The sequence below is a fragment of the Myotis brandtii genome, unplaced genomic scaffold (genome assembly GCF_000412655.1).
Source record: "Myotis brandtii unplaced genomic scaffold, ASM41265v1 scaffold303, whole genome shotgun sequence".
Taxonomy (NCBI): Eukaryota; Metazoa; Chordata; class Mammalia; order Chiroptera; family Vespertilionidae; genus Myotis; species Myotis brandtii.
Window position 1 is genome coordinate 662870 of NW_005361573.1, and position 21792 is coordinate 684661.

Sequence of the window (21792 nt, forward strand, 5' to 3'; positions counted from 1 at the left end):
AGATGTGTTGTGCTTCCTGACAGTATCGAGCAGCTCATTTCAACTTCTTTGCCGTTCTCCTTTGTCCAGTTGGAAGCAGAGGCTCCCAGGCTGGCCGAATATCAAGCATACATCGATTTTGAGATGAAAATCGGCGATCCTGCTCGCATTCAGTTGATCTTTGAGCGTGCCCTGGTTGAGAACTGCCTGGTTCCAGACTTATGGATCCGTTACAGTCAGTACCTAGTAAGATAACTATTCCGATTTCATTTTACTTTTACCAATTTGGGCTCTATCTAAAGAAAACCAGTAAGAGTGCTCGGAGTTAGTTGTATGCTGCTCATCTCTGTTCTCCTAATTTATCCTTCATCCTCCTTCCGTTTGTCAGCTCACTTAGGAAGTCCTCCGAGTGTTTTAGGATTACATAGTCTTACTATTGAAAACTTTATAACAGATTAAATTTTTAAAAAAAATTTTAACCTTTTATTATGGAAAAATGTAATCACATAAATGTAGACAGATTAGTAAAATGCAACCTTATGTACCCATCACCAGCTTCAACAATGACCTAATGGCATTAATGTAGTTTCATCTGTAACCTTACCTACTTTCCCCATTCCATGTTGTTTTATATTAAATCCAGAAATCACATTTCCTTGGTAAATATTTCAGTATGTATGTATAACAGATTTGAATCAGGATCCAAACTTGATCTATACATTATGATTGGACATTTAATCTGTAGGTTGCCCACTCCACCTCTCTTCTCTCTCTCTCCTTTTGTAATTTCTTTGTTGAAGAAATCATGTTGTTTTATATTAAATCCAGAAATCACATTTTCTTGGTAAATATTTCAGTATGTATGTACAACAGATTTGAATCAGGATCCAAACTAGATCTATACATGATGATTGGACATTTAATCTGTAGGTTGCCCTCTCCACCTCTCTTCTCTCTCTCTCTCCTTTTGTAATTTCTTTGTTGAAGAAATCAGTCACAAGAGACATTCCTAAGGAAATTTCTTTTGTCAGTTGGTGGTTCTGGAAATGTCTCATGGATGGTGAACTTTAAACCATAAATTTTTATCTCCTAACCCTGGAATTCTTTGTCATAGGACCGGCAGCTGAAAGTAAAGGACTTGGTTTTATCTGTACATAATCGTGCTGTTAGAAACTGCCCCTGGACAGTTGCCCTGTGGAGCCGGTACCTCTTGGCCATGGAAAGACACGGAGTTGACCATCCCGTGATTGCTGGTGCGAATGTTTCTCTTAGAAGCCTTCAAAGCTTTTTGTCCCAAGTCAGAGCTAGAGTTCTGAGGAAGTCATTGAATCAGCATTCCCCAGGGTGTTCCTTTGGGAGAGTGGGTAGTAGTGACAAAAAGGGCTCTAAGTGGGAGGTAAACTGGTTGTATTTTTGACTTCGTAGAGCTTTTTAACATGCTAATGTTTATTGTGATCTTCCAGGAGTCTTTTCTCCAAACTTACTTGACCGGGAACTCTTACTGCCTTTTCTAGAACACAGCGTGTGCCTTGCTGCAGTAGCTCTCCTTTTGAACATTTCTTTCTAGCTCATTGTATCTTATTATGATGTTGAATCATATAGTATTTTATAGTCAGTAAAGGTTTTTATAATAATCTTGATAACTTTATATTTGTTTCTTTTTCAATTGGCCACAAACCCTGTCTTTTTCTTCACCTCCAGTGACCTTTGAGAAAGCTTTGAGTGCTGGCTTCATTCAGGCCACGGACTATGTGGAGATTTGGCAAGCATACCTTGATTACCTGAGGAGAAGGGTTGATTTCAAACAAGGTTAAGTCTTTAACAAGTCATGCTGTGAATTGTAAAGGAAGGGAGTAATGGTCCTTAGGTTTTATGCTGGCTTCTGCTAGCTGCTTCTGTCTCATTTTGTATTATTCTCTTTTCTCCCTTCTGTATGTCCGAAATAGTTCTCTAAGTAAGACTGCCGTGTTTCTATTAAATCTTTAAACCTCTGCAGGACTCCCTTTTCTTTCTCCTTTCCCCTCAAAGAGAATAGCAGCCAGAACTCCCTGTCTAACTTGTTCTTGCACGTGACCTTCAGCCATTCTGCTGGCTGGGGGAGACCCCACATGGCACCCTGTGCTCACTGTTGTCAGTGTACTGCCCGTGCTGTGCTCTGCTCCAGTGTCTCTTCCCCACTGTGTGATGAGGGCGGGGGCTGGCAATTTCACTTCTGTGTCCCCAGCATGGTGCCAGGTGCTTAAACAGGCCCGTGGGAGTTTCTGTGCGATAAAAAGAAGATGGGGTATGTGGTTTCATTAAGCAGACCTCTTGCTTCCAGACTCCAGTAAAGAGCTGGAAGAGTTGCGGTCCGCCTTCACTCGTGCTTTGGAGTATCTGAAACAGGAGGTGGAAGAACGTAAGTGTGGCTCCGACCCCCTGCTTTGTCCAGTTGTATTTCTTGCTCTGGGTTGAGGTGCCTTTTCAGGCAAAGGCTCTTGGTCTCTAAATTACTTTCTGACTTTGATTAATTCTATTTTTAAAGGTTTCAATGAGAGTGGGGATCCAAGCTGCATGATCATGCAGAACTGGGCCAGGATCGAGGTAAATGTCTTTTGTTAAATCTGTGGGTTTCATCCGCCTTTGAAGGGCCTTTGTCTACTAGTGTGGCTGAATTTGAGTCAGAATCCCAGCTGATGGTCTAGGCCAGTGGTTGGCAAACTGTGGCTCACGAGCCACATGCGGCTCTTCGGCCCCTTGAGTGTGGCTCTTCCACAAAATACCGACTTCTGCGCATGGGCCACGAAGTTTCAATCGCACTGCACGTGCGTACCTGCACATGGTATTTTGTGGAAGAGCCACACTCAAGGGGCTAAAGAGCCACATGTGGCTCACGAGCCGCAGTTTGCCGACCACTGGTCTAGGGTCTGTAGGGACCTGTGCTGTTTACCTAGCTTGGTGCACATTTGTTTATATCTTAGTGAAAATATTAGCTCCCAGGAAGAAGATGTGCAGCAAAGTCTGAATGCTAGGCATTCACTCATGTACTACTTCTCTCCCTTGCCCAGTGTCTCATTCATGAGAGCGTATCAGGTGGGCACTGTTTGTCCAGGCACTTGACTGGGTGCTGGGGAAATGAGGTAGACATGGTTCCCTGCACTGGTAAGATTTCATCTAGTGTGGAAGACAGGCGATTTGACGAATAATCACAGGGTATCATGAGTTGAGTGTTATTATTGGACCAAGGACCCCAAGGGGAGTAGGACATGGAACCTGCCCTGATCATCAGCTCATAGAATTGTAAAATTCCAATGTTTTATTCTCTGAGGGAGCCAGGCCAAAGAAACACTTACCAGGTAGTTTCTGGATGGGTGTTTGTGTTACCATTTTCAAGATGAGGCACCTGAGGTTCAGAGAGATTAAGCAACTTGCCCAAGTCACTTAGTAAGTGGGGGAGCTGGCATTTGCTTCTAGATTAAACTTTCTTTCTCGACACTGCCTCTCAGATTAACCCCTTATAGTTATTAAGTTTGATAAAAATAAAAAATAAGCGACTAGTTGTCCCCATGGGCTCCCACTCTTTGTTCTCAACAAGAGGCCTAGGGCCTAGGCAGACACCTTGAGGCTTGTCACTGCACAAAGGCTGACGTGGTTGGCCTGGGCCTGTTACCATGGAGGGTGGCCTAGGGAATGTGAGGGATTTATGTCAGTGATCATTAGGGGATGGCTTTTTAGGCAGGTCTGTCTGAAGTCAGTTTTGGAAGGGGTGTTGGTGTCATAGGTTCAGGTGCTTTCCTAACTGGGCCTTGTCATGCATCTTAGGCTCGACTGTGTAATAACATGCAGAAAGCTCGGGAGCTCTGGGACAGCATCATGACCAAAGGAAACGCCAAGTATGCCAACATGTGGCTCGAGTATTACAACCTGGAAAGGTAACGAACTGGGTGGGGTGGTGGTGCGTTGTCAGGAGTAACTTGTCTTTAGTCCCGGCTGACCTCGGCTGGCTTGGGCTTGCTCCTTGCAATGGGCCACTGCCTGCCTTCATTGCTCTTTCTTTAATGGGCCGGGCTGGAGAACCTAGCACATAGTATTTTGTGTCTGGGCTGTTATAGCTATGTGTTTCTTTTAAATTTTGGTGTTTTTTCTTTCTTTTTTTGGTTGGTTTGTTTTGATTTTTGGACATGAATATTTTATTTGACTTTTTTGGGAGCTATTTATTTGTATTATATCTGTTTTGTATAAAAAGTATAAAATACTAAAAAGCACAGAAGGAAAAAAACCCAAATTATTTACAATTATGGACCCAGTAGTAACCATTATTAATTGTTTGGGTATATTCTTCGAGACTTTTCTGATTAAAAAATGAAAATGCAATTGTAGTGCACCTGTTACAAACCTCTAAAATGACTTTACAGAAATAAGGTATGCCCAGTAATATTGATAACATGGGGAGGACATAAAGAATATGACCAGCTTTGTTCTTCAGTAGATCTTGAACATAGAAGTGAAAGTTTCCTATAATCCCACCTCCAGAGATGACACTATTAAAGCTTGTTGAATTTTCCTTCAGGTCAGAGGTTCTCAAACTTTGGTTTTAGAACCCGTTGGCACTCTAAAAGTTTGAGGAGCCTCCCTCCCCCAAGCTTTTGTTTATGTGAGTTATCTAGGACTCTAATATTTACCACATTAGAAAGTGAAAATGGTGTTCTATGAAAAAACTAGATTAGATTGCACCCAGACACCAACAGTGTTTTCTTTGCTACAACATTGTACTTGGGGTACAGAGGAGAGCTTTCTGTGGAGGGTGCTGGAGCCGGAGCTGCTGGTCCTGTGGCTCTAACCTGTGAGAAGCTGCCCCTCCCTCCTCGTGTGCCTTCTGCTTCTGTCCTGGTGGCAGCCTGTTTGCTTTCTGCCCTAGGGCACACGGCGACACCCAGCACTGCAGGAAGGCTCTGCACCGGGCTGTCCAGTGCACCAGTGACTACCCAGAGCACGTCTGTGAAGTGCTGCTCACCATGGAGAGGACAGAAGGTAGGACCCTCGACTCTGCTTCTGGCTTGGAGTCTGTAAGGACAGACTGTGCACGGCTACCCCTTGAGTGGCGTGACTGTCACAGGGCGTTCCCCATGAGATCGAATCCTCTGAGATCTCCAGATCCAAGGAGGGCCCTGCATTGTATCGTTCTAGCGTGGGTTTTCAGAATTCTTTGTAGGATCCTGTGCATCCTAGCGTCTTTAGCAGCATCCCTGGCCTCTCTGCCCACTAGTTGCCAGCACACCTCCCTGCCCCCAGTCGTGACAATAAAAAATGACTCCAGTTGATCCCTGGGGTCAGGATCACTCCAGTTGAGACCCTCTGCTCCAGCATGTCATGCACGCCAAAGTAGCAGAGGCAAATGAGTAATGTGTGCATCACCTGCGAAGTTTAGAGCCTCAATATTGTGTCCAGTAGGAAAATAGAGAATTTATCCCTGGGCAGTGGTCTGGATTTTGGGTGGGAATCCCTCAGAACTTGAAATGAAACATCCAAACAACAACAAATGACAAAACACTTCAACATTTATCATTTGAGATGCTCAACTGTCTTAATATGTCTTATACCTTTTACATTGGAATGTTTTCATAATCTTTGCCAGGGAGCACCTGTAATAGATCATATTCTGGTTTTCAAGTCTCTCCTGAAAATGAAGGGATGTTTTAATCACACCTTGGAAGGACTATTGGAATTAGAAAACTTTCAGTGAAATCACCTTAAAATGGGGAGCTGACTCTCTGAGGGGAGAGCTCTCCTGAGGGTGGGGAAATTAAGAAAAGCTTCCCAAACCCAAAAACAGAAAGTTTGCTTCTTTTTCTATCAAGGTACTTTAGAAGATTGGGATATAGCTGTCCAGAAAACCGAAACTCGACTAGCCCGTGTTAATGAGCAGAGAATTAAGGTAATGATGCTGTTTATATGAAGTCTTGGGATCCTCTGATCGCTGTTTTGACCGTGTTTGCGATATTTTTTGTCAAAACCTTTGAGGTCCTTCTAAAACATGTCTTTTGCTTAGAAAGTATTTATTATGACATAGTTGAATCAATATTTAAACCAGTCTTTTGTTATTTCTTAGAACAACTTTAAACTTTAGCCCCAGCAGTAAATACTATTTTATGTAGTAGGGGAATTTTGGCCCTAAAATTTACTAGAATAGAGGAAAAAACAGGAAGAACCTCTTAGCCTAGTTGTTGGAATATGAACACCCCCAAGTTAATTAGGGCCCCAGTTTCTTAGATTCTTTTCTTCTCTTGGTGAATAATTACTGGGGCTATTGTGAGAAATACTGTGGATTTGAGAGAGGAATCCTGAGAGGCCGGAAAAGCCCTGGCAGGGAAGGTTGTGAGCACATTTTCCATGGTCTCGTCCGTTCACTGGGTATGAATCCCACTCCCTGGCCCCTTCCGTCCATTCTCATTACAAGGCGGTGGAGTGTGTGTCACTGCTGTGTCCAGTGATGCATCCTATGCCCCTTTTCCAGGCTGCGGAGAAGGAAGCCACCCTGGCCCAGCAGGAAGAGGAGAAGGCTGAGCACCGGAAGAGGGCCCGGGCTGAGAAGAAAGCGCTGAAAAAGAAAGTAGCCAGAGGCGCGGACAAGCGCAAAGCAGATGATGCCGAGAAAGAGTGGGACGGCGACGAAGAAGGTAAAGCTTTCAGAAATTTTGTTTTGGAACAACTCAACCTTCCAGAGAAGTTTCAAAAAACCCCCAAAAAACAGTACAAAGAACTTTTTTTCTTGAACCATTTGAGAACAGGTGCTGGCAAGACACCCCATCTCCCTTCCTGTCTCTGTCTTCCTCTGTGCCAGGTACTGCCCTGCAAGGGACCTGCGCTCTACTGCCTACACTGACTGCCCTCCTCTGTGGTGCCGTCCTCACCCCACGGGCTCCCGTACCCCACTGTCCCTGTCCCATGTGTTGACATCCCCTTCTTCCCGCCCAGGGTGCAGTGTCCCGTACCATTGCCTAGCCCAGTGGTCGGCAAACTGCGGCCCCTTGAGTGTGGCTCTTCCACAAAATACCATGTGCGGGCGCGCACGTACAGTGCAATTGAAACTTTGTGGCCACACTCAAGGGGCCAAAGAGCCGCATGTGGCTCGTGAGCCGCAGTTTCCCGACCACTGGCCTAGCCCACTGCACACACACCTGCCTTCTTGCCCCCACCTATTGTTTTGAGTCGGTAGAGTTTCAACCAGTGTTTCTGTCAGCCATGCCACTTCAGGAATGGGCAGGTGTGGGTCAGATTTATTTCAGCAAAGTCAGTCAAGGTAAAGAATTGTCTCCAGACATTAAGGAACTCTGTTCATTTTCCTGGTACAAAGCTGTCAGCCAGAGGGAAATGGGAATGGAGCCATCATTCAGTTGACCTTTCTTGCACACCTTTTTGGGGCCTTCAGAATGACCACAGTAGCTCATTGCCCCTCAGAGCTCCTGGTTTAGCAGATAAGGCAAATGTGCCATGTGACTGCGGTGGTGTGTAGTCAGGACTGTGGCAGGTTAGATGTGAATTATGGTGGAAGTCAAAGAAGGCATGAGTGGGTCAGCTCCTGCAAGAAAGAGTTCATGAGAGTGATGTGTGCACCTTGGCATCGGGGAGGAAGGAGTGACTGTTGAGTGGGAAAGAAGGGAAGCCAGACAGAGCTGGTGTCAGCACGAGGCACAAAACAGCCTGGCATTCTCTCTGAGCAGCAAATGACTGGGTGTGTGCCCGGATGCATGCTGGGGGCCAGGTGCATGGGTGGTGAGCTGCAGCAGCAGCCAGGCCAGCTGGCTGGGCCCCATTCAGGGATGCTCTTGAATACAGTGTGCAGGGTTAGACTTCATCAGGAAGCAGTGGGAACTTGGTGGAAGGGTCTGGAAGTGGGGATCCAATGCCAAATGGGTTTCAGTGTGCCTCTGGAGAAAGTGGGGAGATGGGTTGGAGTAGAATGTTGTCTAACTCTCTTGAAGGATACAAGACAATAGTAAACCCTTTGTAGAGCTTTCCAGTGTGGCCACATGAAGCACACACTTCAGAGTCACCTAAGTGCTTGTTTAAACGCAGGTCCCCAAGCCTTATCCTTGCTGACCTGAGCCTTAAGGGAGAGGGGCCTTGGATTGGCCAGCTGCACTTTTCAGACCCCCTGACCTTTTCTATAACTAAGTAGACAGTGAGGACTTACTGTTTCTACTTGAGTTAGCCCACTCATCCGCCTGTCATCAGAGTCCAGAACGTGGTGGGACAAGCCTGTGGGCCAAGATAGACGTGGCAGGTGTGGTGCTTGCAGGTCAGCGGGGAGGACTGAGTGTTGGTCACGTGCCGCTGCTGCAGACTGCCTGTCTGCAGTGGGAAGAGCGCGTACATGGGCCGGCTCAGTGAAGGGAGGAAAGTTAATTGTTGCTGCTTTTCTCCCAACAACCTGTAGAGCAGCCTTCCAAGCGCAGAAAGCTGGAGAACAGCGTTCCTGCAGCTGCAGAAGAAGCACCAGACCTGGAAGAGGAAATGGGGCTCTTTGGGAAAAGCGCATCTGCAGACGTCACCCCCCCCTCAAAGCAGAAGGAAAGAGCCGCCGCCGCCCTGAAGAGGGACGCGCCCAAGGTGCCCCACGACAGCAGCAAGGACAGTGTCACCGTCTTTGTCAGCAACCTGCCCTACAGCATGGAGGAGCCGGACGTGAAGCTGCGGCCGCTCTTTGAGGCCTGTGGGGAAGTGGTCGAGGTCCGCCCCATCTTCAGCAACCGGGGCGATTTCCGAGGCTACTGCTACGTGGAGTTCAAGGAGGAGAAGTCGGCCCTGCAGGCGCTGGAGTTGGACCGGAAGAATGTAGGCGGGAGGCCAATGTTTGTTTCCCCCTGTGTGGATAAGAGCAAAAATCCTGACTTTAAGGTATGTTTGTGGGAAAAAGAATGGCTTTCATGCAGGGTTGCTATAGACTGACTAAACATTGTTTTTTGGTGCAGCAACTAATATTGCAAACATACATGGAATAACTATACTGTTCTGAGCTGGTTAATTAAGGTCTGATTCATGGCTCAGTCACTTGGAGCTTGCATTAGCTGATACATGATCATAAAATGAGGAATTGTAATAATGGCGATGGTCCAGTGAGTGCATAGGAGTGACAAGGGACTGTGCTAAATGTTGACTTACTGTTTCTAGCCCACTCATCCGCCTGTCATCAGAGTCCAGAACGTGGTGGGCCAAGCCTCTGGGCCAAGATAGACGTGGCAGGTGTGGTGCTTGCAGGTCAGCGGGGAGGACTGAGTGTTGGTCACGTGCCGCTGCTGCAGACTGCCTGTCTGCAGTGGGAAGAGCGCGTACATGGGCCGGCTCAGTGAAGGGAGGAAAGTTAATTGTTGCTGCTTTTCTCCCAACAACCTGTAGAGCAGCCTTCCAAGCGCAGAAAGCTGGAGAACAGCGTTCCTGCAGCTGCAGAAGAAGCACCAGACCTGGAAGAGGAAATGGGGCTCTTTGGGAAAAGCGCATCTGCAGACGTCACCCCCCCCTCAAAGCAGAAGGAAAGAGCCGCCGCCGCCCTGAAGAGGGACGCGCCCAAGGTGCCCCACGACAGCAGCAAGGACAGTGTCACCGTCTTTGTCAGCAACCTGCCCTACAGCATGGAGGAGCCGGACGTGAAGCTGCGGCCGCTCTTTGAGGCCTGTGGGGAAGTGGTCGAGGTCCGCCCCATCTTCAGCAACCGGGGCGATTTCCGAGGCTACTGCTACGTGGAGTTCAAGGAGGAGAAGTCGGCCCTGCAGGCGCTGGAGTTGGACCGGAAGAATGTAGGCGGGAGGCCAATGTTTGTTTCCCCCTGTGTGGATAAGAGCAAAAATCCTGACTTTAAGGTATGTTTGTGGGAAAAAGAATGGCTTTCATGCAGGGTTGCTATAGACTGACTAAACATTGTTTTTTGGTGCAGCAACTAATATTGCAAACATACATGGAATAACTATACTGTTCTGAGCTGGTTAATTAAGGTCTGATTCATGGCTCAGTCACTTGGAGCTTGCATTAGCTGATACATGATCATAAAATGAGGAATTGTAATAATGGCGATGGTCCAGTGAGTGCATAGGAGTGACAAGGGACTGTGCTAAATGTTTTATGTATTACCTTAGGGCAGCGGTTCTCAACCTGTGGGTTGCGACCCCTTTGGGGGTCGAATGACACTTTCACAGGGGTCGCCTAAGATCATCGGAAAACACATATTAAATATATAATTACATATTGTTTTTGTGATTAATTACTATGCTTTATGTTCAATTTGTAACAATGAAAATATATCCTGCATATCAGATATTTACATTACAATTCATAACAGTAGCAACATTACAGTTATGAAGTAGCAACGAAAATAATTTTATGGTTGGGGGTCACCACAACATGAGGAACTGTATTAAAGGGTCGAGGCATTAGGAAGGTTGAGAACCACTGCCTTAGGGGATCCCCACCCAAACTCTGAGAATAGCTCCTTTCATTGTTGCCATTCTATAGAGGAGGGAAGTGGTGAGTGACATGCCCAGTTAGCCATTCCCAGCACCCAGCATCAGTGCTGGTCTGCCCGCTGGGCCTGCCGGAGAGGGGCCAGTGTGCTGGGCTGGGCTTCTAACTGTTGGTTTTCCCCCTCCTTCCTTCCTAGGTGTTCAGGTACAGCACTGCCCTGGAGAAGCACAAGCTGTTTATCTCGGGCCTACCCTTCTCCTGCACTAAAGAGGAACTCGAAGAGATCTGTAAGGCTCATGGCACCGTGAAGGACATCAGGCTGGTTACCAACCGGGCTGGCAAACCAAAGGTCAGTGTCGGAGTGGACGGTCAGCACACCGCCTTCCAGGCTCGGACGAAGCCAGTTCTGTGTCTGTGCAGAGATCACTGGGGTCTAGAGTGGGTTCCTAGTTTGTCTGCTGAGAAACAAATGACATGTGAAGGATAGGTACATTAGGCTCTGCTTGCATTTGGAGTCTGTATCTAGTTGTACTAAAAATATAAGGCATTGAAAAACACTCGAATTCGCAGAGGAGCACATGAATTCTAGACTGTGGGGCCTTGGGGTGAGGGGCTGCCCTCGCAGTCTCCTTCCTGCCCGGTCTCAGCCTCCAGCCATTTCCTCAGCTCCCTCCACCCCCTTCTAGTTGCTTGTTAAATCCTCTGCACCACATTTTGAGTAGTGGACCCATGTTGTTTAAGCATGGGTTTGTATTACCTTTCTTCTCTGCCCCCGCCCCCATCCAGGTTAATCAAGAGTTAAAGAATAAGAAATAAGGAGGGCACATAGGCATTAGGCACACCTGGGCTGCTCCCTGGTCCAGGCCACCTCAGCCGATAGCTGGATTTACACTGGTCTGTTGGTCTTTTTCTTTCTTTTGCTGGAGCAACCGCAAGAGGTACTGACCTTACAAAGGTTATTGAAGTTACAGTCAGTTACAGAAGTGGAAAGAGTAGGGCAGGGAATAAACCTGTAGACAAAGGATGGCAGTGGTGGGGTAGGTCACCTATTGATGGGGTACCTGTCCTGACCTGACCCCCCAACCTCAGGGAGGAAGTTGCATCCTGGCTCCCCAGCACCTGACCCGGCTCTGGCCTCTTTCAGGGCCTGGCCTACGTGGAATACGAAAATGAATCCCAGGCATCGCAGGCTGTCATGAAGATGGATGGCATGACTATCAAAGAGAATGTCATCAAAGTGGCCATCAGCAACCCCCCTCAGAGGAAAGTTCCAGAGAAGCCAGAAGCAAGGAAAGGACCAGGTGGCCCCAACGTACCCCGGCAGATATATGGAGCGTAAGTGTTTGCATGCTAGCCAGTGCAGGCTTTGTCCCGTCATACCCGGATGGATTGGTTAGCACAGCACGTTAGGACAGACAGCCAGGGCCTGCTGTCCACTGTAGTCCTGGAGCAGGGTGTCCAGAGCATGTCCCTGCAGTGCAACCCTTCCTGGTGTTTGCCAATTACACTTGTGATTTATTTAAAGTTCTCTTTGCCAGTTGAATGCATGTGTTTAAACACAGCCTGACAACCAGATGCTGGCCAGGGTCAGCTACAGATCAACCAGGGGCCACCAGTTATTACGTTGAAGGTACATTCAGTGTCTGCTCTTCCAGGCGGGGGAAGGGAAGGACCCAGCTCTCTCTGCTGCCTCGCGCCCTGCACCGCCCCAGCGCTACCGGAGCTCAGGCTGAGAATGGCCCTGCCCTGAAGCCAGCGGTCACCACCTCAGAAGCTACTGAGGCTCCCAAGATGTCCAATGCTGATTTTGCCAAGCTGCTTCTGAGAAAGTGAACAGGACTCAGAGAAGGGAGATGCCTTACTTCATGCTGGCCGGGAGGACACCATCTCCCAGCTGTACCCGGGTACGGAAGGGCCCAAGGCAGCGCGGTTTCCCCTGGTGTAGACAGAAAGGGAACGGGTGTCCGAGCAGAGAGGCTTCACATGTTCCCTCACATTGAGGGTGACAGCAGGAAGACAGTCACTCCATGGCTGGGCACCAGGTATAGTTTCTAAGGTATTTTTTGTCTTTAAGAGAAATGGGAGTGAAACTTGGACACACCATTTTGAGACACACTTGTCCAACTGTTTCAGCCAACTCAGGCCCCTTCTTATAAGACACTTCCCTTACACTCTGTATAGTCCATATGCCCGTCACTCTTTTAATTTTTAAAAGACAAAACGGCAAATGCTAGTAATTCACCAGAATGGCCTATTTTAGTAAAGGGGTGGGGATAGGGCCAGTCACCTACAAAATATTTGGTGGGTTTTTGTTGTAGGGGGCTGTGCGTTTTTATATTATGTATTTGTAAATGACATGTCAACCCATTGTTTTATGTTTCCTCAAAGCAAAATATCTGACATTTGTTTTCTATAGGAATTCTGTGTGTCACCTGCTGTGGACCATTTTCTTTGCCTAGTGAATAGTGGACTGTGTTGTTCTTTGTCTAAATATTGAGTTTCAGCCCTTGGGTTTTGTTTAAATACCATGTCAAGTGCGGACTTAAATTTTCCTCATTTAGCTTTGTTTATTAAACTGAAGTTCTCTTAAGAACATCTCGCAGAATGGTACTCTGCTGTGCATTCAAATATGGGTGTGTTTTGAAATTTGTGTACCTTGCTTTACCTAACAGATGTGTAAGTAGAACTTTTAAGTCAAAGTGACTATGGGATTTGACTTACAAATCTTTTCAGCTGTGATGTGTCTTCAGCTTTAAACTTCATAAAGAATAGGGCTGAAGTCCTGACACAATCCCTCCTGCATCCTTCTGACAAACGGGACCATTTCTTGAAAAAGAACAAAGTCGTCTCAGGCATTTATTTAATACAATAAAATACTTTATTAGAATCAGTTATTTGTTAAAATAATATCCTTCACATACAGCTAAAGTGCCCATTTCTATAGTAAAAGCAAGCACTTCCATCAGGCTTCCTTGGTGAGCTTATAAAATCGAGACGATAGATTTAAGGTTAAGAAATAACTTATGGCAGCATACAAGTATGAAAATATTTTTATAAAGGTCTGAATAACTATCACCTTGGGGCCATGTCATACATCTTTATACTTATTTTCCAGAAAACCATTCTGAATGTGCTTGTTAAACAATTAAATAACTATAAACTAAACACTTGCTACATAAGAGCAGTGCCCTCGTTACTACCAGGATCTGAATTCTCAAATCAGAGGCATTATGTTCTCACCGACATTCAAAGTGCAGCACAGGGTTAGACATCATGGCTCTGCCCCTGGAATGGGAAGCAGAGGTTTCTGGCCATTCTCACTAAATAGCAGCAGTTTTACTGGCACCTGGGCTGTATGTGATTTAAAGAGAAGATTCTACTTCATAGAATGACAGCTTGCCCATATGACATAAAACACAGTTGTTAGGCAAGTAGGGCCACTCCAAGGCAATCTATTCTGCTTCCCCCAGGGGGACGCAGGGCGTACAGGGGCTGTGGGAGGTGGGGGCAGGTGAATAAGTGCTGTGGTCAAAGGGTTTTTGTGGTTTAGCACAAACTGGTGCTCTAATTCACTATCAAGATGCTTTTTGGGTGTTGATAGTTAAACTCAGTGGGGGGTGAGGGCAGACTCCCCCGACTGCACAATACCTGATTGGCAGCAGGATTCAGCTGTTTGGTGAAAGCCCAGGGAACTTTCAGACAAACACATCTGGTCTGAGTTGCTGCAAATGAAGTGAGAGAAACATCAACAGAAAAACCAGGGTGGCCATTCCCCTATTAATTAGAAAAATAGTCTTAATATGGAAAAACAGCCTGACACTAGAGTTTGCAAACTATGGCTCTTCCCTGAAATAAGCAAGGTACTGAACTAGAAATGTCAACACTCGTTGCTTTCGTTCTGTATCTCAGAAGTTCGCCCTGCCAGTAAGAATTAGTCACAACACTAATCTTTGTAGGGAAGCAAGCACCTCTAAGCAAGCAAGCTTTCAATCATTTCTCAAAATTGGGACCAGGTTTTCCCCGGGAGTGCTGACCTCCAGGCAGTCACAGAGCCTTGCAGCCAGTCTCCGAGGAAGACCCGGCAGACTCGCCCTATGTCTCTGGACCTCGCCCGTGTTGGCCTCTCCTTACCTTAGTGCAAATTCTGCTCCAGTACTGGTCTGGTCATGCAAGGAGCACTGGTGCCCCAATGCCTGCTGGGACCACCACAAGAATGGGCCACCAGCACAGATGGCAGACACATTTACTGGCTCAAAAGAAGAAAATAAATAACTTGGCTGAATTATAAGTTATTTTAGAGACAAGGCTTAATAACTTAGTTATTTTCTTTAACTAAAAAAAACATTTGGAGGTAAAGAACGTTTAAGTTCCTTATCTGTTTCCTTTTGTTTTGGAGACGACAAGGTTTCTAGAAATGCTAAGTTTTGATTTTTTTTCTCCCCCTGGAAACCTTTTGTCACCAAGGGAAGATGTACAGGGTTAAGGTTTCACAGGTAGTGTCTCCTTGAACCCAGAGTGATTGGGTTTAGCCTCTGGCAGTGCCACTGGGTACTCTGTTGTGGCAAACAGCAGGGTGTCCAGGGTGGTCTCCGTACACTTGGCAATGAAGCGAATGAATGGCCTCACGTCGCCTTCATTGGCGACTTCCAGTACGTGGTAGTACTCAGATCTCTGCTCCTTGCGGATGGTGATGGGTGGGTAGCCCGCCTGCATTAGGATGAGGTTCATCAGCAGGCGTGAGGTCCTTCCATTGCCGTCAATGAAAGGGTGGATGTAAACGAGTTTATAATGGGCCAAGGCTGCAAACTCCACTGGGTGCAGATTCATAGCGTCCTCGGAGTTGAGCCACTGTATGAACTCTTGCATCTGCTTTTCCACATCTTGAGGATGGGGAGGGATGTGGTGTCCCACAAGGACCTGTGTTGTCCGAAACCTGCCGGCTTCCACGGGATCCACATAACCCAGCACGCGCCTGTGGATCTCCAGTATGTCGCTGATGGTGACGGACCCCATGCGGGAAACCAATGTGGTGTTGATGTACTTCATTGCCGCGTGCATGCCAATGACCTCGTTCTGCTCCTCCAGGCTTTTCCCCGGCACCGCATAGCGGGTCTCCAGGATGTGCCTGATTTCCGAGAGGGTGAGGGTGTTGCCCTCGATGGCAACCGTGTGGTAGATGTGATGGTAGTACGTTTCCTCCATGACCCTCTGCAGCGCGGAGCTGCCCTTGGGGATGGACATGACCTTCCTCACTTTGTCGTCGATGATGCTGAAGTACCTCTGGTCGATCTCCTCCACCAGCGGCAGCGTCCGGTCCCGGCTGATGAGCGCTTTCTCGTGGTAGGGCGAGATGGTCAACGCTCTGGTGTACAAGTAATCTGCCTGGATGATGTCCTTTTCCTCTTCTGAGAAGATGCCAAACTCGGTGAGCGCATCCACCGAGTCTGGGTCCATGCTCAGGGCGTGCAAGAAGAGCTTGTGGGCCTTCTTCCGCTTGCCCTGGCGTTTCATTTCCAGGGCTTGGTGCAGAGCTGCTTTGGCTTCCAACCTAGCGGCTAGAAAAGAGCCAAAGAAGCATTATCAGGGAGGGCAAGGAGTGGCCAAGGACATTGAGGTGACCTGTCAGGGGAAGACATGGCCTTGGGGTTGTTCTAGGCAGGCTGCTCATGCCCAGTACCACTGCACGTAATGGCCCACCGCATGTATGGATGTAGTGGTTTTCCATTTGTCCCCAGAGCCATTCTCTGTACCCCAGGAGGTATCACCTGGCCCCCTGCCTTCCAACTGCCATATTGAGTGGCTGTGATCCTGGGGCCACAACTCCCATCACTGGGCTCTCCCTGCATCTTCTCCAGCTCTTGGCTGTTCTGGTGATCCATCTGATGGTGCCTCTGCCTCTAGGCCAGGCTGGGAATAACTCCCCACTGGTGCTAGCTCCCTAGGCCTCCCCATTCCTGGGCCCTTAACTTTAATTCCTTTAATCTTCAGCCACACCTGCTTGACATCTAGTCTTCCTTCCACCGTCCCCCAGCATCCCACTCCCCACCCTCCTGAAACCCAGTATCAGTATCAGCCACACACACTGGGCTTCTTTTAGTTCCTCAAGTGCCCCAGGCTCTCCTACCCTCTGGTCTCTGCTGGAGCACTCTCCCCTCACAACTGTTCCACTGGGTCACTCCTGCTTACACTTGGTCTCAGCTTAGGCACCCCCTCCTCCAGGGAGCCTTCCTGGTGTGCTCCTGTGACCCCTTCGCTCCCCCATCACCACATGGTGGCACTGTACCTGTCACCTGTCTGCTTATATAGGCTGGGAGGTCAGGGCTGACTTCTTCACTGTAATACCCGTGCCCTGCCCACAGGACATAGTAGACACTAAACATCTATCCCAGTGGTTCTCAACCTTGGCTGCACATTAGAATCACCTGGGAATCTTTTTAAAATCCTGATTTCTGGGCCTCAGAAGAGAGTAATGTCAGTATCATGGGGGAGTGAGACGACTCCATTGCTTCTCCCGTATAATGTACAAAAAAACCACTGTAACTCAACAAAGGATCACCCGCTCAACACACAAATGCACCTAAAAGATCCACGCACAGGAACATCTGAGGATGGGAAGTAGGGGAGGTGGGACAGAGGAAGGACAGGGACGGAGACGAAGTTCAGTGTCCACTGTGGCTCCAGCGAGTGAGGTAGGTAGAGATGGAGAAGTGTGTGCAGCCTGCAGTGTAAGGGGCAGGGCAGGTTCCCTCCAGGAAAGGACATCTCCCTTCCCCGCTCCCCGTCTAGGCTAAGCCAGGTAGAGGCAGCTGGGAAGTCTTAACACAGTGGTGCCCACAGTCTCTGCCGCAGGTGGGGGACCGAGCTGTGAGGCCGCAAACGTGTCTCCCCTGCCCCAGACACCCTGGCAGAACCCGGGAAAGGAAGCTGGGAAATGAAAGTCCGGCATCCCAACAATTTGGGGATGAGGCAGAAGTGCAGAGCGGCTGTCATCTACACAGCGTGGCACTGGCAGGAAAACACAGACCAATGGAGCCGGACTGAGAGTCCAGAAATAAGCCACACATACAGGGTATCCCCCCAAAATATATAAACACAACGTTTGTGATTCCATTACACTTTGAAAATGAAATGTGTTTTCATAAACACTGCCTTTATAATTATTCCAAGTGTGTATGCATTTTGGGGGGACACCCTATATATATATATGGACAACTAATTTTTGTTAAAGGAGCCAAAACATACACTGGAGGGAAGGAAAGTCTCTTCAATAAATGACACTGGGAAGACCAGAAAGCCACATGCCAAAGAATGAAACTGCTATCTGAGACCATACACAAAACGTAACTAAAGTGGACTAAAGACTTGAATATAAGACCTGAAACAATAAAATACAGTCAAACCTCGGTTCTCGAATGTCTCTCATCTTGAATAATTTGGTTTCCAACCAGTTGTTCACAGAAAAAGTCTTGGTTTTCTACCTGACAACCCTTTCATGCTGATACCTCAGCATGACAAAAAGCATCTCTTAAGCAACAAAGGAGAGAATGCTTTTGTTGCTGGCGAAATGGACAGTTAGCACAATTTCAAAAACATAAAGAGGCCATCAACAGGGCTAATGTGTGAAAGTGCTCACAAAACAACAATCAGGCAATTGAATAGGTAGAAAAACTTGTTAACTGGATAAATGAGAAGCAGGTGGTAATAGCATTGTGGAGGCAGTGGTATAGTTTAAGGCAGTGGTTCCCAAACTTATTTGGCCTACCGCCCCCTTTCCAGAAAAAATATTACTCAGCGCCCCCTGGAAATTATTTTTTTAAAAATTTTAATAGCAATTAAACAGAAAGATATATGTATTAATGTTTCTACCTTTTTCGTAAAATATAGTAAAGAAAGGTGTAAATTAGAAACATTGAAGTTTGAAATTATGAAACTATTTATTGAACTCAGAATAGAAAGGTAATACAAAAAAAGTTAAAACAAATGCACCTGTGGCCATCACGGCCCCCCTGGATCGCTGCAGCGCCCACCAGGGGGCGGTAGCGCCCACTTTGGGAATCACTGGTTTAAGGCTAGTAGGGGGTGATTTGATAAATTTAAGAAAAGTATTTATTGATTAAACAGTCCATTAGATATGTACTGTATATAAGAAAGGTAAAACGGAATCATTTGGGGATCTGGAACAGAGTAATTCAATTTACATTATTTCTAATGGGGAAAAATGATTCGGTTTTCGAACAACTCGCTTCTCAAGCACCTTCTGGAACTAATTGAGTTCGAGAACAGAGGTTCCACTTATATACAAAAAATATGGGCACTATACTTATAGACCTTGGTCTCAGGGGTTTTTGTGAACTTGACCCCAATGGTAAGGGAAGTAAAATCAAATAAAATGAATGGTACTGCAGCAAACCAAAAAGCTGCACAGCAAAAGAAACCATAAAAAACAAAAAGGCAACCAACCGAATGGGAGACGATATTTACAAATCACACCCCCAATAAGGGGCTCACATGCAAACTATATAAAGAACTCATACAATTCAACAACAAACACCTGGATTAAAACATGGGCAGAGGACCTGAATAGACGCTTTTCCAAGGAAGACATAAGATAGTCAACAGATACATGAAAAGATGTTCAACATCACTAGTTATAAGGGAAACGCAAATCAAAACTATGAGATACCATCTCACACCTGTTAACAATGGCTATTACCAAAAAGAAGAAATAAAAGAGTTGTAGAGGGTGTGGAGAGGGAACCCTCTCCTGCTGGTGGGAATATAAGCTGGTGCCGCCACTATGGAAACCAGTATGGAAATTCCTCCAAAAATTATGAATAGAGCTACCATATGGCCCAGCAATCCCTCTTCTGGGTATCTACCCAAAAAATTTGAAAATAACTTATTCATAAAGATATTTGTAGCCCTATGTTCACTGCTGCATTATTCACAATAGCCAAGACATGGAAACAACCCAAGTGTCCTTTGACGGATGAATGGGTAAAGATATGGTACATACATACAATACAGACATACTTAACTGTAAAAAAGATGAAATATTGCCATTTGCCATAGCATGGATGGATTTTGAGAGTATCATGCTAAGTGAATATCAGATGGAAAAGGACAAGACCTGTGTAAATTCACTCATATGTGGGATATAAAACAAAAAGCAACAAATGAATAAACAGAAACTCTTACAGACAACAGAATGGTGGTTCCCAAAGGGGAAGGGGGTGGTGGGAGGACGAAGAGGGTAAAGGGTCAAATACATGGTGACAGAGAGAGACTAGACTGTGGGCGGGGAGCACACAACCGAATATACAGCTGTCGTATTATTCATTGCACACCTAAAGTTTGTTATTAACCAATGTTTCCCCAATAAATATAATTTAAAAGTGTGAACAACATAAGTGATAACAGATAAATAAAATGTGGCACAATCCAAAAAACAAACAACCAAGAGCCGAGGAGACGGCCACTCCGTCTTACCTGGGGAGGACGCGGCCTTGACCACCAGCAGGGCCGCATCCTTGGAGGTGACGCTGAGTTCCGTGGATGGGCTGGTGCATCTGCTGACGGCATGCTGGGCCCTGTCCCACCTGCTCCTGAGCAGGGAGAAGCCTTTGAGCAAGGCCCAACACTGCTCCTCCATGGCCCCCAGCGGCAGCAGCAGGGCCAGCAGGGACCCCAGCGCCATGCTCAGCAGCATCACCCACAGGAAGCGGCCCCAGATGGGGACCCATTTTGGTTCAGCCACGGCCACCACTGAAGCCATCGGCATGAGTGTCATCTGGACTCAGGGGTGCGCCCCTCGCACATACCCACAGTCGTCGGAGAGAGCGAGCCGGATCTGAAAGGAACCAAGAGTTGTAGGAGATGAGGCCGGGGAGCCGATACGTTTAGGACATGTTCCTGTCTCCGCTAGAGCTTGGAGACCCCACACTTCTTAACTCACTATGACCAGGGGGTGGGGGCAAGCAAGGAGTGGATATAAATGGGGAGGGGCCAGTCTGAAAAGCAAAGCTGCAGTTGCCCAGCATTTATTAAGCACCTGCTGTGTGCCAAGCACGAAGGACCTACACATACCCCCCTGCAATCCACAACAGGAGCTGATGCTACTGTCACCCCCCTCTCCAGACGAGGAAACAGGCTCAGAGAGGTCAAGTGTCTCCTGCCCGAAGTCACCCAGTGAGCCAGTGGCAGCCTTAGGACTTGAATTCAGCACCCCGTGGCTCTAAAGTCTCCCCCCTCCACCGCAAATCCTTTTGTACTGAGCGTCTCTAGGACAGTGGTTCTCAACCTTGGCTGCACATTAGAATCACCTGGGAATCTTTTTCAAAATCCTGATTTCTGGGCCTCGTCCTCCGGAAATTCTGTTTCTTGGTTACTAATGTTGTGGCCTCACCCCATAACAAAGAAACAGAATTTCCGGAGGATAAGGCCCAGAAATCAGGATTTTAAAAAGATTCCCAGGTGATTCTAATGTGCAGCCAAGGTTGAGAACCACTGGTCTAGAAAAAAAATAGTGCACACACACACACCTCCCCCCCAGGTTGGCTAAGCCAGTTCTGAGGTCCATCCTTTTCGATCAGCACAACTGGTGGCCTGATTTACTGCCGAATGGCCGGCCACCTCTTCCCGCCCTTACCCTGGTATTAGCCACAATCCAATCCCCTGTCCGGCCTTCCTTCCTTTACTGGCTTGTCCCCCCGAGACGGTGGGGTCCCTGCCTAGAGTTTGGGCAGCCAAGCATCTCAAAAAGAACTCAGGGTGAGGGCCAGAGCGAGTGACCCCTTGCCCTCTGTGCCAGGGGCTCGTGTTTGGGGCTGGTGGTGGGAGTGGGGAGCGGGGCAGGGATGCAAGCACCATGATGCTAACAATAAGCATTTATTGGGCAACTATGGAGAGCTGAGCACGGAGCTGAGCGCTAGCCATGCACGAGGCCACAAGCCCCAGTCCCTGGGGGAGGAAAGCTAGCCAGCTCCATTTTACAGAAGGAAACAAGCCACAGGCAGGGGTAGGCCAACCCCAGAAGGCCCACAGGGAGGGAGGACATCGAGGCACCGGGAACCGAGCCCAGGTGCGTCTGGGCGCAGGTGCCGGGCTTCCCCTCTCCCGTATCCACCCCCAGGGCCTGTGCACCTGCCCCGGCTGCTCCTGGTGCTGGGCCTCCACGAACCTGAAGGGGTTCATTAGGTTTCTGGTTGCTTCGGGCTGTGAGTCTAAGGGAGCAACCTGGCTCCATAATGGGACATCAGAAATGGCTTGGGACGCGCTCTAATGGGGGGACGGAGACGGTGCGGGTCCCTGCTTCGTCCGGGTGGTCTGCGCCCGCTCCCCGAGCGACGGGCTCCTCGGCGGGGCTGGAGTTCGCCGGGG

At 47.7% G+C, this 21792-nt stretch overlaps 2 protein-coding genes and 2 long non-coding RNA genes across 7 annotated transcripts in view; 1 reads left to right on the forward strand and 3 right to left on the reverse strand.

Moving 5' to 3' along the window:
- SART3 (squamous cell carcinoma antigen recognized by T cells 3) overlaps positions 1-13023 on the forward strand; it is a 27948-nt gene extending 14925 nt beyond the window's left edge. Inside the window, exons 7-19 of the mRNA XM_005869694.2 lie at positions 70-225; positions 1094-1232; positions 1681-1788; positions 2300-2377; positions 2504-2562; positions 3781-3890; positions 4877-4989; positions 5817-5893; positions 6473-6635; positions 8396-8856; positions 10610-10762; positions 11558-11748; positions 12069-13023. Coding sequence (XP_005869756.1) covers positions 70-225; positions 1094-1232; positions 1681-1788; positions 2300-2377; positions 2504-2562; positions 3781-3890; positions 4877-4989; positions 5817-5893; positions 6473-6635; positions 8396-8856; positions 10610-10762; positions 11558-11748; positions 12069-12246 — 1986 coding nt within the window. The 3' untranslated portion in view covers positions 12247-13023. The remainder of the gene's footprint in view (positions 1-69; positions 226-1093; positions 1233-1680; positions 1789-2299; positions 2378-2503; positions 2563-3780; positions 3891-4876; positions 4990-5816; positions 5894-6472; positions 6636-8395; positions 8857-10609; positions 10763-11557; positions 11749-12068) is intronic.
- On the reverse strand, positions 7187-8400 carry LOC106726687. The gene is made up of 2 exons (XR_001362760.1): positions 8153-8400; positions 7187-7537 (listed from the first exon to the last, which is right to left on the reverse strand). It is a non-coding gene; the product is annotated as an uncharacterized LOC106726687 (long non-coding RNA).
- Positions 9696-12350, reverse strand: LOC106723571. Its single transcript, XR_001362759.1, has 4 exons — positions 12276-12350; positions 11256-11359; positions 10745-10871; positions 9696-9781 (listed from the first exon to the last, which is right to left on the reverse strand). It is a non-coding gene; the product is annotated as an uncharacterized LOC106723571 (long non-coding RNA).
- Positions 12981-21792, reverse strand: part of FICD (FIC domain containing) — a 9606-nt gene continuing 794 nt past the window's right edge. For 2 of the 4 annotated variants that reach the window (XM_014542466.1, XM_014542467.1), the window contains exons 2-3: positions 19903-20263; positions 13449-15968 (exon numbers count right to left, since the gene is read on the reverse strand). In XM_014542466.1, coding sequence (XP_014397952.1) covers positions 14893-15968; positions 19903-20203 — 1377 coding nt within the window. In that variant the 5' untranslated portion in view covers positions 20204-20263 and the 3' untranslated portion in view covers positions 13449-14892. Of the gene's footprint in view, positions 13240-13448; positions 15969-19902; positions 20264-21792 lie in introns of those variants that run through there. The other 2 variants (XR_001362758.1, XR_001362757.1) reach the window with 2 other exon arrangements.